The sequence below is a fragment of the Emydura macquarii genome, unplaced genomic scaffold, assembly GCF_026122565.2.
Source record: "Emydura macquarii macquarii isolate MOO-44397 ecotype Brisbane River unplaced genomic scaffold, CSIRO-AGI_Emac_v2 contig_587, whole genome shotgun sequence".
Classification (NCBI taxonomy): domain Eukaryota; kingdom Metazoa; phylum Chordata; order Testudines; family Chelidae; genus Emydura; species Emydura macquarii.
The window spans coordinates 8232683-8248203 of record NW_027130724.1 but is presented as its reverse complement, the minus strand read 5'-3'; the positions used below and the strand labels follow the sequence as shown (position 1 = coordinate 8248203).

General features: G+C 40.4%; 1 protein-coding gene across 1 annotated transcript in view; it reads left to right on the top strand.

Moving 5' to 3' along the window:
• OSBPL5 (oxysterol binding protein like 5) overlaps window positions 1–15521 on the top strand; it is a 204165-nt gene that overhangs the window by 133511 nt on the left and 55133 nt on the right. Inside the window, exons 4-6 of the mRNA XM_067540632.1 lie at window positions 7863–7943; window positions 8882–8983; window positions 11895–12098. Coding sequence (XP_067396733.1) covers window positions 7863–7943; window positions 8882–8983; window positions 11895–12098 — 387 coding nt within the window. The remainder of the gene's footprint in view (window positions 1–7862; window positions 7944–8881; window positions 8984–11894; window positions 12099–15521) is intronic.

The following is a 15521-nucleotide window of genomic DNA, read 5'->3' as shown; positions in this document are numbered from 1 at the left end:
AATGCAACATGCAATTGTAACTGTTACATTAACAGTCATCCAGGAGTGCTTTTTCAGTTGAACTAATTTGAAGAATACAATACAGCTCCATTTTGTACATTAATAGTAATTATTTGTGTTTAGGCGGTGCCTTGGGGCCCCATTCCCATTGTGCTAGATGCTGCACAAACACACACAGAATAATAGCAAGTTTCTAGTGCAAAGGGCCTCCAGTCTGAAGGGACAAGACAGATGCAGGGTAAGGGAAAGGGGGTATAACACAACATGTTAGTGCCACAATTAAAAAAAAAAAAAAAATTGTAGGCATGGGGTTGAGTTGAAAGGGAATCAGCTAAATGAAAAACCAAGGGAAGGGAGTGATGATATTTGAAATGGGGAACGGGAGTGGAGAGGAGGGGGCAAAGATGTGGGGTGAGGGAGAGGGCTGGAACAAACAGCCAATCAGCACAAGGCAGAGAATGTCCAGTCAAAAATGTAGAACATGCTCTGGTGACGTCCTCCTGTCCATCTGTCTGTGTTTAAATTGCTCCTGTGGCTCCTCACCAGCTGTGTCTAGCTCAGCTGGTGAGACTGATCTAGAAGGCAGAGGCTAAGCTGGTGCTAGACAAGGAGAGGGACCAAGGACAAAGAAGAGACTGTGCCCATGAGGTGGGCAGGAGCAAACCTATGGAGGGTTCAGAAAGCAAACAAGGCTGTTTTTAAGTGGTTCCTAAAATAAATGGGGAACCCGTGGAGATTTTTGGGGAGGAGTTCTGTGTTTAGTGCTTCTCGGTTCCTCTGGGAAGGTAAACTGACTGCTTCATTCTGCATATATGAAAGTGTAGACTACTTGGACTCTGGCAAGCCATTGGGGAGGGATTTTAGTATTCAGAATAAAAGGGAGCTGAAGACATGGAGGAAGATTTTGCTAGCGTTGAATGCAGGAGACATTGCAGGAATAGTGGTAAGGAGGGATTTTCAAAATGGGAAGAAAAGGGATGGGTGGAGGAGAGGAGTCAGGGATGGCATATGGGTTACTGAGAGCACTGACAATGGGAGGCCTGAATTGGGGTGGAAAACAGAAGCAATCAGAGTGGTTTAGGATGTTTCTCTGGCCTGTTAGAAGCAATTAAAAGCCACAGACTTACTTTATGAAGCTATGCAAAGAAAGTGGAGAGGGAGGAGTCAATGAAGTGGTGAAAGTCATGTTAAGAATCATGAATATAAAAATAGTTGCTAAGGTAACTGGAAGAAGAAGAGGGTGGAATAAGTGTTGAGGATAATATGGACATTCCTGATAACTATTCATGAGGTAGAGAAAACACTTGGATACTCTGGAAGCCCTGTGCAAGCAATGATCTGTGATTGTGAACACTTAAGGTGAAATTGCAACACCATTGAAGTCTACAGGATTTTTGCCATTGACTTCAACTAGGCTAGGATTTTGCTGCTAGTGTCCAAGGGGAAAGGAAGTCCTATATGGGGGGAAGCAAGGAAGCCCCAGTAAAATATCTAAATGCACTCAGCTATTAATATTCCTGAGCACTTTGCTGAATGGAAATAATTTTCCATTTAAAAACAATAAAAGCTCATGTTAAACCACAACAGCACTACTGTGTAACCTGGGGTTAATGGTGATCATACTTGCATACTCTGCTGTATCTGAGGGAGGGCAGAGGTATCAATGGAGTTACTAAAATTAAAAGTATTTTGAATAAGGTTTTGACAAAGCATGTTTCCAACTCCATCTTCAATGGCCCCTCAATGCCTGCTTCTTTCTCGATGTGCTCAAGTAATTTGAGCACTCAACCTGGAAACCAAAGCTACGCCGAGCAGAGCAGAAAGCATCTCTTTTCTTGAGAACTCTATTCAGAACTTGGTCTGATTCAGTATCACAAGGCAGCTAACTGCTCAATGGTACTTAAAATACAACTAGACGTTGTTTTTTAGGCTTGTACTAAACATTAATTTTTTATGTCTAAAAGTGCAACGCCTCCCCCAAAATGAAACGATACTATAAGGATCCCCCAATGTCTGTGACCATCCTTTATGATAATTGCTGTAGTACTCTGGTGTAATGGGGCAAAGTGTTTAACTAAACTGTTGTGTGATGTAGTGCTTTTGGACTGTTGGGAAACACATTTGAAACTTTCAGTTATGATCTCCCGAGATACTGCATCCACTTCATCTGTTTGTTTCATTTTTATCTGCTTTCCCATTGCGCTCAGCACTGTAGTATCTAAGTCCTTCACATGCATGCTCTTGTGAATTTATCCTTACCATCACCATGAAATAAGGGAAGTATATTAGACTAGGAAGCTGAGACACTGATTAAGTGACATGCTCTAGGTAACACAAGAAGGCTATGGTGGGGCTGGCACTGGGATGCAGATGACTAGAGTCCTAGGCCAGGGTAAACATGAGACCATCAATCCTTCCTTTCAAAGGGCTTGATCAAAGCTCACTTACTCATGGAAGGTTTTTCATTTACTCCTGTGGTATTTGGATCTGGTCCTTAAATAGCCTTCGTATAAAATAGTAGCTAAGGTATCTGGAAGACAAAATAGACTAAGTGCTGTTGAGGATGATGTAGCTATTCCCTATTGTTTTTAAAAGAAACCCTCCATCTGATATTGGATCAAGGGTCCCCAAGCTATTTCATGGTGTGGCTCACTTTTGAAGTGTTACTGTCTCATAGGCCAACTCCCCTTCTATTTACTTTGGCAACTACAGCAATTGCTTACATGTGGAAAAAATACTGGAAAGTTATTTGTGGATGTTTTATTGTAATGATCATTTTATCCTTCGTGAAAAAATAAACAGATTGGTGGCTGTTGCTCTTCACTTCAACTCCCCTCACACGTTTCTTTCTCTCATTTGGAAACCAGGAGGAGAGCAACCAACGCTTTATGTGCTGCTGCTATTTCACAGACCACAATTTTGTGAATTGTTGTATTAGGTGTTTCTCAACTGTTAGGTCTGCATCTAAATCCGATTTATAAAGGCCTGTGAGTAGAGACTCTCTCTTTGTGTACACCATGCTAAGCAGATTGTCAATGATCATGAAATGATTGTGCAGTGTATTCTTCTGTATGCTAACTGGCTGCTGTCCTCCACTCCAGAGATGGTTACATTTTGCATTTATAGGTTGTGAAAATTGGGTTCATTCAGTCACTGAATTGGTATATCACTAATGTGACAACACTAATGCTTTGTCAAAAGAGCACATAAGAACTTTCTGCAGTAAATTAAGGATTTCCTAATAACTGCTAGTTTTTACCCACACTTGAGAATACAGATACTGAAGGCAAAGGGAATGGGGCTTTATTAAATGTAAGTGGTTAGAATGTCAGAAATCATCCAGCCAAGGCCATCAGTCGGTCCAGGAAACGACCAATCTGGTTAGAGAATCAAGAAGGGCAACCTTCCCACCATTCCTAAGTGCTTGGGCATGCTTTTCAAAAAGCTTTTGCTGGGTAAACTTGCTCCTGGCCTTATAAATATGAAGACAATAAATATAAAACATTGTAATTGCCTGTCTCTTTAGAAGACACTAGCCTATCATTGTGAAAAGTTCCAGAGGGGTAGCCATGTTAGTCTGTATACAGCAAAAACAATGAGAATCCTGTCTTTAAAGTGCTACTAACAAATTTAATTTCTGCAGGCATAAGCTTTCGTGGGCTGTAACCCACTTCGTCAGATGCAAGGAATAGAAATCAGAGAGGAGGTGTGTGTGTGTGTGTGTGTGTGTGTGTGTGTGTGTGTGTGTGTGTGTGTGTGTGTGTGTGTGTGACATATATATGTATATAATATATATGTATATATACCCTTAGATGTTATATGTGTAAGGAACAACAATGGGGAAGTTAGGTATAAGCAAAGTCCATTCCGTTAGAGTAGTTGAGGCCTATTCACAACCATTGATTAGGAGGTGAGAATGTGTGAACAGTGACAATTACTTCTTGTAATGAGATAAACTGGGTCTAAATAGGGACTTGGAATGGTTAATTGTGTCAAGTTTGCAGATGAGTTCCAGTTCTGCAGTTTCTCTTTTAAGTCTAGTTTTTGAAGTTTTTTTGTAGAAGTATAGCAACTTTCAAGTCAGATACATCATGAATAGATCTGATTACGAACAGGAGGCTACCAGACAGCTCTCCAACACCACATTCTACAAGCCACTACTGTCTGATCCCACTGAGGAATACCAAAAGAAACTACAACATCTACTTAAGAAACTCCCTAAAGAAACGCAGGAACAAATCTACACAGACACACCTCCTGAGTCCCGACCAGGGTTATTCTATCTGCTACCCAAGATCCACAAACCTGGGAATCCTGGACACCCCATCATCTCAGGCATTGGCACTCTCACAGCACTACTGTCAGGCTATATGGACTGTCTCCTCAGGCCCTTGTTCTTGCCAATCATTAAGTTGGTGTGAACTCCCTTCCCACTACTTTGCACTGATTAGGCCTCCACTGGAGTATTGTGTCCAGTTCTGGGTGCCACAGATCAAGAAAGATGTGGACAAATTAGAGAAAGTCCAGAGAAGAGGGAGCGTCTAGAAAATGTGACCTCTGAAGGAAGATTGAAAAAATTGGGTTTGTTTAGTCTGAAGAGAAGACTGAGGGGGGCCATAACAGTTTTCAAGTACATAAAAGGTCATTATGAGGAGGAGAGAGAGAAATTGTTCTCTTTAATGTCTGAGGATTGGACAAGAAGCAGTGAGTTTAAATTGAAGCAAGGGTGGTCTAGGTAGGACATTAGGAAAAACTTCCTAACTGTCAGAGTAGTTAGGCACTGGAATAAATTGCATAAGGAGGTTGTGGAATCTGTCATTCTCTAACCTGCTCTTAAAAATGTCCAAACACCTGTCAGGGTTGGTCTAATAATACTTAGTCCTGCCATGAGTGCAGGGGACTGGACTAGAAGACCTCTCAGGTCCCTTCCAGTCCTATGATTCTATATTACTATTCAGGATATACATTAAGCAAATCCAGCCAGTGGCACACACAACAGCGTTGGAGGGGAAGATGGACCCTTAAAATGTGCCATGAAAGTTTATAAAAACACAAGGACATTTAAAAAACCTGCAATAAAAAATTTCCCTCCAACAGGTAGCCTACTGTCTTGAGACTGCTTAAAAGTATCCCCCAATGATTCAAGTCCTGTTAAGCTTGACCAGTAGTTTAAAATCATCTCTGTAAGACAGTCAGTTGTGGCTGGTCCTTGGATGATAACTTCGGACACATTTAATTGTATGAACTTTGAATATTAACCAAACCCCTGAAGGTTCCATGTTAGTACTTGGAGCAACACACAATTCTCTCTTTAAACACAGTGTTTTGTTTTTGTTTTTTAAATTATGGTAATATCAGAAACTGTGCCCCCTCTCCCCCCACACACCCCCATGCATTGATATGAAAGGGCTCTTGAAATAAACAGACACCTTGTGCCTCTTAAAAAATCCTGGATTTGAATATACTTTAGTGGCTAGCCCTTTTAAACCTCTCCCGACTCCATTTACCTCTGACAGTCACTAGACCAGGTTCATGTGGGCATGAGTGTTTGTCCCTGGTTGAATCATGAAAATAACTGTCTTCTATGGCAATAATTCCTGGTGCTAGAGAGTTCAGAGCTAGAGTCAAGTAATTCGTGGTGGATATTGATAGCTATGCTGAATTTGTCTCCAAGCAAAGTCACACAAGCCAGCTACAGTTACTGGACTAAATTTAATTTCTAGTGTAAGTGATTTGATGTCAGTGCACTAGCACGGGGAGTGAGGTTAGCCTATAATGTTCAGTTAACAGGATACAAAGAATGTGATATTTTATTAAGAAATACCTGTTAGAGGAGGATTTCCCAGAACTTGATTAACAGCTGTGACTTCTTGTTACTGTACTCATTAGAGATAGTAAAGAAAGAGCTCGTCTATACTTAAAAACGCAACAGCGGCACCGCTGCAGCTCTTCAGTGTAGACACTACCTTCACCAACAGGAAGGATATTCCTGTCTACTTAGGTAATCCATCGCCCCGAGAGGCAGTAGTTATGTCCATGGAATAATTCTTCTGTCAACCTAGCACAGTCCATATGGGGACTTAAGTCAGCTTAACTATACTCTTCTGGGGTTTGGATTTTTCATACCCTGAGCGATGTAGTTATGCCGACCTAATTTTCTCATGTAGACCAGGCCGAAGTGTTCTTTGTACCTAGTCCCTTGCCATATGAGCCAAACATTGGAGGAAGTTAAACGCATCTCAAGGACATGGCATTTTCCATGCTGACTGGTGCAAAATAAATATAGAAAATTCTTCTCACAATTTTAAGAGGCTAATTCTCTGGGGCCATTAAAAACATAATATTGTAACTCCGGATAATGCTCTTCCAAAAAGTCTTTTAGTACTTAGAAAAGTTCCCTTATAAAAAAGATGTAATAATGTAGCTCTCAAATATGTAACATTAGCCTTTGAAATGTGACAAAGACTCTAAGGGTAGAATTCTCTCTGTAAGGGTATGTCTACGGACCCCTAGAAATGCTACAGCTACTTGCTACCATGACAGTGACAGAAGAACCTCTTCCATCACTGTAGTAAGTCCTCCCCTCCAAGGGGCAGTAGCTAGATCAATTATTCCATTGACCTAGCAGTGCCTACACTAGGGTGTAGATTGGCTTAACTACATCACACAGGGTGTGAAATTTTTCACAGACCTGAAGGAAGTAGTTAAGCCCACCTAACTTTGTAGTAGAGGTCTTATCTGCATTATGGGTCTCTGTTGTAAATCCTGTGTTTGTCAGAAGATGACCTATGTGTGGAGGCAATATAGAACATGAAAGAGACTACGTTGGAGATAAGGGAGGGAAACATTTATAGATTAGTATATAAATATCATACTAAGTCTTCATTTAAGTGTCATGTGTTTTTTTGATTGGTTGGTTTTTTTGTTTTGGGTTTTTTTTTGAGTGGAAGAATACCAGAAGCAACTATTTAAGAACCTGCAATAGTTTATACGGTGTCCTTATCTGTATTGTAAACTGCAATTGTTGCACTTATTTTCCACACTCTATAGAAAGTAGTGACTGGTTAGAAATTAAATTAAATTAAAATTTCAAATATGTCAGATGGGGTCAAACCCCCTCATGTTTCAGCTACCGCAGCAGTTCCCAAAATGTAGTCTGCAGACCATTTGCCAATGGTTAATAGGGTTGGCTGATCACATTATTCTAACTCTCCTTGTTTCCATTAGTTAAATCACAGGAAAAGAATCAATAAAATGTCAAGTTCTTCCCTAATGCTGCTTCTCAATGTAAGTGATGAGCTGTAGTTGCTAGAAGTGTGTTCATGCAACAGAGAGTGGAGAGGAGTAGGTGCATGCAATTAGAACCTGAAGGGGGGAGGAGAGTTGGGAGGAGAGAAGAGAGTGTGTGTCCCCTCTTAGAAAACACCTTGGGGACTGAAATTCTTCTGAACACAAAGACTATTGAAAACATGTGGTGGTTAAAATCGATGGTCATCAGGAAATGCCGACTTTTTACTTCAGGGTGTCAGATGTTCTAAAATTTGTGATCCAAAAAGAAACAAGTTGTTTTCAAAGACGTGAGTGAGAATAATGGGACTGTTTACAGATAGGAATCTGCAGTAGGAAATTGTGTAGAAAACTCTCCCCCACAAAAGTTTCTAAGTAACTGTAAGTGTAAAAGGAAGTTCACAGATTACACTGCAAACGTGCTCTTCCTGAGTGAGTCTGTCTAATGTTGTGCTGATGAAATCTACAGTCTGCCTTTGGTGGATTCCTGGAAGATGTAATTAACTTTTCATTAAAGCATTTAACTTAAACACCTCAACATTAACCCGTTCCTCCTCCTCCTCCTTCTTTTTCAGACTGAATATAAGCTTTGCAATGGGTCTGATAAAGAGTGTGTATCTCCCACACCCAAATGTACTAAGAAGGAGACATTGAAGGTATGTACAAAACAATAAGGGTTGTTTGGGTCATGTTGTCACCAAGCTATTTCCTTTTAGAAAATATTGGTAGCTTAAAAAACAAAAACTATTGTAAATTACTTCTCCTCTTACTTCTGAGTGTTCTTTCCCATGACCCATCAAGCTGCTCATTCTTTTCTGGTTGCTACAAGTTCAGAACTGTTTGTTCCTGCATCCACTCTTGCATGTGGGAGTTGTTAATATGCTGCAATTAGAACAAAATAACACATCCGAAGAGTTGTCTATATACTCCAGAGCCCTTGGAGACCAACAGGAGGATTGTAATCCATTTTAGGTCTTAGAGCGCACTCTGTGTGTTACTAATAATGCCATCCAGTTAGCTTTCATCACTATCTCAAAGCAATAGTTCAGCTAGTGCTTTTGGGTAAGGAAGTGCCTGGCATGTTGATTTAAAGCAAGTGGCCAAGTTTATACTTGGTGTGATTCAAAGGTTTCAATTTGTGTATATGAGGGATGGCTTTCCAGGAGATTTAGTCTAGGTGAAAATATGATTATATGCCTCAATTCCAATATGCTTCTGCACAGCCTTTCATAGGGATTCCTTAGTCTGCTTTCATTGCTAGATAGGCAGAGATGCAGCAGATAGTGGTGTCAATTTAAAAAGTCACACAAAGTTTTTAATTAAAAATATATTAAATCAACTAGAACTTCTGTAGAATTTTACTAGCAATGAAGACACTAGAGATCCTGGCTGTTATCTATGTTCCCTTTACACTTTTGTCATTAGAACACACAATTTTATTGATTTCCAGGGAACCCGTGTGAGGCCTGGTAAGTTTCATGAGTGTTCTGTCTACAGAATACGTTGATTTTCCAGATACATCTTCCTGCTCTCATAAGAACAATATTCAGAAAAGAACATGTTTACAGCTGCTATTTTCTCCATTCTGAAACAGGTACAGAAGAAGAATTATAGACAGGAGAAGAAAAGAGCCACCAAACAACTCTTCAGCGCTCTAAAGGATCCCAGTGTGGTTATTATGGCAGACTGGCTGAAGGTATTTAATGCAAAACATCACTGATGAAGCTGTAGGGATAAATAAATGCGTGAGAAAATCCTGTAGCATTTGTGGTTTTATGCATTAGTACCAATAGCATCATCCTTTGAGTGAGCGGAGAACACTTGCTCGCTTTCACTCAGTCAACCCCATTGGAATTGGAACAAAGACTTTTCAGATCCTCTCCCAAGTACTTGTTTCACTTAGTTTTATCTTGCGTTGTAGATTAAAAAGTAATCACACCCACTCTGGAAGGTCTTTCAATCCAGGAGAGTTCTTTCATTGGTTCCCAAACAGGCACAGAACTGTAACACACTTAAAAAAAAAAAAAAAAAAAAAAAAAAAAATCAAATGTCCAGTGTTTCACTTGCAGACAGGAATTGCATTGACCCAATATAGGGAAAAGAATTCCTGTAGCTAAATGAAAAGTAATGTTGGATTCCACTCTAGTCCTCATACAGAAGGAGCCAGAACTTCAAGGGAAGGACAAACAGAAAGGCCTTGCTGATTTCTATAAGTGAAATGGCAGGATCCCCTGGGAAACAAGTCAACATCCTATTTTGGTCAAATCTGCCCCTTCCACTGTGTAATGTCTTGGAGGCAGCACACTTATCCCCAAGGCCAGAAATGTTGGATCCTCTCCCCGCCCATGGTAAGGGGTTGGACTCAGAATTCTCTTCTTGCTAATCTTACCTGGTTCTCTGCCTTTTTGATATTCCTGTATAAGGGAGTTTGGGTCCAAGGTGGGTGTCCGCTATAGGTGTTTGCAGTTTTTATTTCTCCTAACTCTCATTGAGTTGTGCTGAAACTCTTGCAATCAGACTCTTTCCAACCTGAATATTGAAGTTGTTTCCCGCTTCCTGCCTTGGCCATTGTGGCCTGTCTGTATGTAGTGGCTCATGTAACACAACCTAGACTTAACTGAACACTCATTTGCACCCTGACTACCCTAACATTTTGGTTTTTGGCCAGAGCATAGAAGCTAGCTCTGTTCAGTACAGAACTGATCTTGCAGTCCCCTCTCCACTACTGCATATGTTTTACTTATTTTTTTCTTTCTGGCCCCAGATTCCTGGGTGTTGCTTTCCCAAAAAGCTGGGGTATGTTGTTTTGTCTGGTCCCTGTGATGCTGCTCAGCTCCCCACTGTGTTCTCCCTCTACCCTCCCTCCCAAAATGGCTGCCTCCCATTGTTACCAGGCTCCTCCAATACCAGCCTCCTTCCCTCTTGGGAGTTGGAGGGGAAAACTGCATTTATCTCCCAGACTAGAAGGTCAAGAAGAATATACATGGCTCCTCCTGCAACTCCTAACAGTTATCTGTAAAGCCATTTTACATTTTCAGTGGAGCTGAAGTGGGAGTAAATGGTATCTCAGAATGAAGAGACTAGTGGAAGTCTCAGCACCTTTCCCCTTTTGATCTTCCATCCCAGGCTTCTCCCTTTGGAGAGTATCATGTACCCAGTGTTATCTCTTTCTGTTTTTTGGGTATGAGGGAAAGCCCACCCTTGAATATCTGCTGCAAAATCAGTGTTGTGGGAATAGGGAATACTTTGCTTAACCTTGGCCGGTGCTTCCAATTTTTGGAACCTATATGCTACCAATGCTGTAATTGCATTTGATATGTGAGAAGTGAAAGTGAGAAGAATGAAATGAGAATGCAGGTCTCAGCAGCCACCTTGGAAAGACTTGCAGGTCTTTCTTCACCCTTTCTTCCTCCTTGCAAAGAAATGTTATCTATTCCTTAGGAAGTGAGTTAAGGAATATGGCAGTTGCCTGAAGCAGGCAGGTACAATATGTTCCATTGACATTTGGAGTTTGTAGCAGTTCAGCTTTTGATTTTGATTTTGACACAGAACAAACTTTATTGGACCAGTTGATGAATGTAATTTCTCCTTGTCCAAAGGTGTACGGATATTGACAATTTATCAGTGAGCCCTGAAACTTACACACCACAGAACAAATATTTGATTTTGAAATTGTGGGGTGTGAATGGCTGTTTGTATAGCTTTGCTGATTTATCATAGGGCCATCTTGTTCTGCACACTCATTCCTGTCACTGTAAGTAAGGAGACAAGGTGGGTGAGGTAATATCTTTTTATTGGAGCAACTACTGTCCAGTGAAAGATATTCTCTTGCCCACCTTGTGCTGGTCCCAGAATATTAGAGAGACAAGTAGTGCAGCACTGCAAGCTGTTACTCTTTCCATGATAAACAATTTATTTTGTATGATCACAGCAGCAACACCAACAAAAGGGTTGCATATTGAGATTTGGTCCATGTGTGTTGATGGGCAAGAAGGGCTAACTCTTACTTTACTGGGACGCTCCTGTACCCTCAAAATTACTAAGCCAAATTTGTTGATCTGCAATGTCTGATATCAGGTTTAATGTCTTGCTTATGAGAGAGAGCTTGCATTGAGCTTGACAGAAAAGTAAACCAGTCTGAAAAGGTACTTTACAAAATGGGGATATTTGATTAAACGTAATAATTGTGGTTTTCCACAGTGAACCATTAAAGTGACATCTAAGACCACTTAGCCTGGACATAAAATTTTAAATACTTGCTGTCCTAATTGGAATGTCCATCAGGATTATCACCAAATCGTTCTCATGTGGCCAGCACTAAAATATAAGTGTCTGTATGTAATCAAAGGGGGCTATGAACTCACAGAATGGTAAGGGCTAGATTTTGATATCCTGACTCATGGAATAATAATATCTTCCTCCATGAATACGCCCACTGAAGTTGATGAGACTATTAAAGGAGTACAGTGCTAGATGGCATAAGTAAAGGAATCAAAATCTGGCTTTGAGAGAGGCACATGCTGAAAATGTTTTACTGAATTAAAATATTTTATTTAAGGATAAAAATAAAAACTCCCCCAAACTGTCTGCTTATTTCCCCCCCCCAGATCCGTGGGACTCTGAAAAGCTGGACCAAGCTGTGGTGTGTTCTGAAACCAGGAGTGCTGCTGATTTATAAAACACCAAAGATCGGTCAGTGGGTGGGCACCATCCTGCTCCATTCCTGCGAGCTGATTGAGAGACCCTCCAAAAAGGACGGCTTCTGTTTTAAGCTTTTCCACCCCTTGGATCAGTCCATCTGGGCCGTGAAGGTAACAATCATGCCGAGCTGAACACCCCCTCTCCCTGAAATTTTCTGAGGCAGAAAGGGATGTGCTCAGGAGAGGAAGAAGGGTTCCCAGCAGGCTGCAAGGGTGGCTTTGTCTCTTCCTAGTAAAAAGATAAATAATTTAAGACAAATTAAGGACCCCACTAAATTTGGTCTTAATATCAGATCAGAAAAATGTGGAGCCATTGAAGTGGACTTTGCAAGTGTAATTCATAGTGCATAGATACATGACTGAAATTACGAGAGGGGAAAGATTATCTGATTTCAGGGAAAAGCTCCTCTAGCTAGGTGTGTTAGACTGTGGAATAGTCTGCTTAATGTGTGTGGGCTAGCTAGCACTTCTGAAACTAGACTGAGCAAAGTGCTGTACAGTGCAGGACAAGGGACAATCTGCCCTGGCAAAGCAAGGTGGAATGAATAATCTGACTATTCTTTTTCAGCTCTAATGTCCTGTGAATTGGAAGTCTGGCCTTTTATGGTTTTAGCACTGGACTGAGCTTTAGGAGATCTGTATTCAAATCCTGGCTCTTCCACAAATTTTTTGTGTAACCTTAATTCCTCTGTGCCTCAATTCCCCACCTGTAAAACAGGAAATATCGTTAACCCCTTCTCCCACCCTTAGTCAGTCTTGTCTATTGAAACTGTAGTCTCTTTGGGACTGAGACTCTTTCTGTGTGTACAATGCCTTGCACAATAGGATCTTGATTTCAGTTGGGGCCTTTAAGTGCCACTATGATACCAATAATTGAGTCCACCCATATGAAAGATACAAATCCTGCAGTTTATATTTTTAACTTAGTAGCTGAAAGCCTGTGCTGTCATATGGGTATAATTTATAACATCATGGGGAGATTGAGAGCCAAAAATGGCTGAGAACTTTAAAAACTAGATGGTAACAGACCGGAAATACCAGTGATGACTGAACCTGCTGATATTCTAAACAAAAAGAGCTCTCAAGCATGTGCATCGCTGTTCCCATCACTTCAGGCTGACTCAACAGATATCCTAGGCTTCAGAGTGATGTTTGAGGTTTATTCTGTGGGGGTTGTGTTGGGAGATTTATGTGGATTTGTGCAGGTGGTGAATGAGGTGTATGTGCTGTGGTGAGGGGCTCTGTGTGTTTGAGGTGATTGTGTTGATTTATGATGTAAGGGGGTTTGTGCTGGGAGGCTTGTGTTATTATGTGGGTGTCAATTAGGCCAAGTAATCTGCCATCTGTGCAGTCTCCCTCATATACCCAGTGAAATTATCGCATGCAAATTAACTGTAGAGGAAGGGTGGTGACTGGTTGGGTTACCTTTGTATCACAGTGGTTTGGAACTCTTGACTTGGCATAGATGCATACTGTAGCCATACACCACACATTCATTAAGTCACTGATCTTTTAAAAATTGGAGAATAGCAGCCCACAAAACTCATTGATTCAACTTGATGATATTCTGACCAAAAAGAGCTCTCAACCATGCTTATAGCTGTTTCCATCACTTCATTGATTGTGCAGACATTTTAGGCATCAGAATGACATTCCTGGAATCTTCTTATATCAATAACTCTCACCCAAAGTTTAAACAGGTATATTTCTTTCTCTAAGGTTGAACGAAAGAGCATTTGCCATTAGCTGTGATTAAGGAAGAGGCCCTCCCTGCTGCTGGACAGGCTCTGAGCTTTTCATCTGAAAAGTAAAATCAGGATTAGCAATTAGAAAGTAGTAACATTTTGAAATTGGAAGCATCCTATGGCGTCAGAATGCTTTTTACTTCAGTATGACTAACTCAGAAGAAAAGAGCTATATAATATACATATGTATGTATATATAAAAATATTGAATGGAAGGATTCTCCTGAACACTGTTCAGGAAAACATGAAGATCATGAGATATTTGGGTTTTAAAAGTCAAAGTAGTTCATCTGAATATTTTGAGCTAGCTATTAGGGAAACTGCCTTTGAACTATGTATTAAGAAACCTCCAGGTTGGATTGTTGTGTGTGACAGCCATTTTAGGCCACAAGATGAACACCAAAAGAGGATCAAAAGGCCTCCTTTAATGAACTGCTTGATGTCAAAGGAGCTGTTTGCAGTCTGACAGCAGACTAATGCAGAAGCTGCCAGAAATACTGTTTTATTTTGTCACTTCATTGCCTACTTTTAAGGCAACCAGTGGAGCATTTACTAGTGTAAATTGGTTTTGTCTAATGGTGCAAAGAAAGCCCACTTCTCGTGAATTATAGATGGGTTCTTTGTTCCAGCACAGGTTAAAATTATTACCTATAATAGGGAGCTGAGATGTGGCCAAGAATTCCCACAGCCTGTTAAAACAAGACAACAGATCCTGAAACGAGGGTTTGTCTAGACTAGAATTTGTGGTTTGGTTTTAATTCAAGTTAATTGATTGCCAGTTAACACAAGTGTAAATGTTAGTCTGGATGCTCCACAAACATTTGTTCAAAGACACAGACGCTTGTGGTTTACCCCAGGGCTCAGCCATAAGCCTAAAACAAATGTTTGTGGAGTTGTCTAGACTAGCCTTTACAATCGTGTTCCTCAATTCAATTTAATGGGCAGTCATTTAATTTGAGCTAAAACAGTATCTCAACTTTAGGTGCCTGTCAATTGATTACCAGTGTAGTTAGGGTGAAAGAAAACTGAATTTAGTAACCTCAGTAATAGTGTTAGGGCTAGTACCTTCTAAAGGTTTGTGTAACCCATACTTTAAGAGCACTAACTGATTTGCATTAACTTTTTTTTTATTAAAAAAGCTTTTACAGTGTTAATTAGAATCATTTGCCTGGGTAGAGAATTCACTTTATTTTACACGGCTCACCTTGTTGTGACTTTAAATGGCATCTCTAAAGTTAGCTGCTTTTAGTCTGGGATGTGATCATTCCTGCTTCATAATGAGAACAGATCGTGCATATTTTTTTCATTCTTTTAAAAGATGCTCAGTTAATAGCACTAAGATCTTAGGTTTTCTATCAATAGCACAGGCAGTGAGAGGGACAGCTTCCCCACAATACCCTGGCCATATCTGTAAACCCCTTTTATAGTGGGAATGTAGTTTGGGTCCATACCTGTTCAGGCTACTGGTGAGTACCAGTTAATGCCACTGTGGTGATTATTTGGGGGATGTATACAGAGGGCACTGTATAGCTTTCAGATACTTAGACTTCTGATAATGTATTGGATCATCCTATTGTACTGAAACATTTTAGATTTTTTTTTCATTTGAGTTATCTTAACAGGATGGACAACACAGTGTGGGAATATTTCTTCTACTTGTTTATTTCAGTTACTCTTTCACCTATCTATGGCAGCAAATAATCCAATGTAGGTGCCAGTGAAACTGAAATAACAAATATATCCATTGTTTTGAACAGAACCCCAACCCTTAGTTTTATTTTTTAAAGAA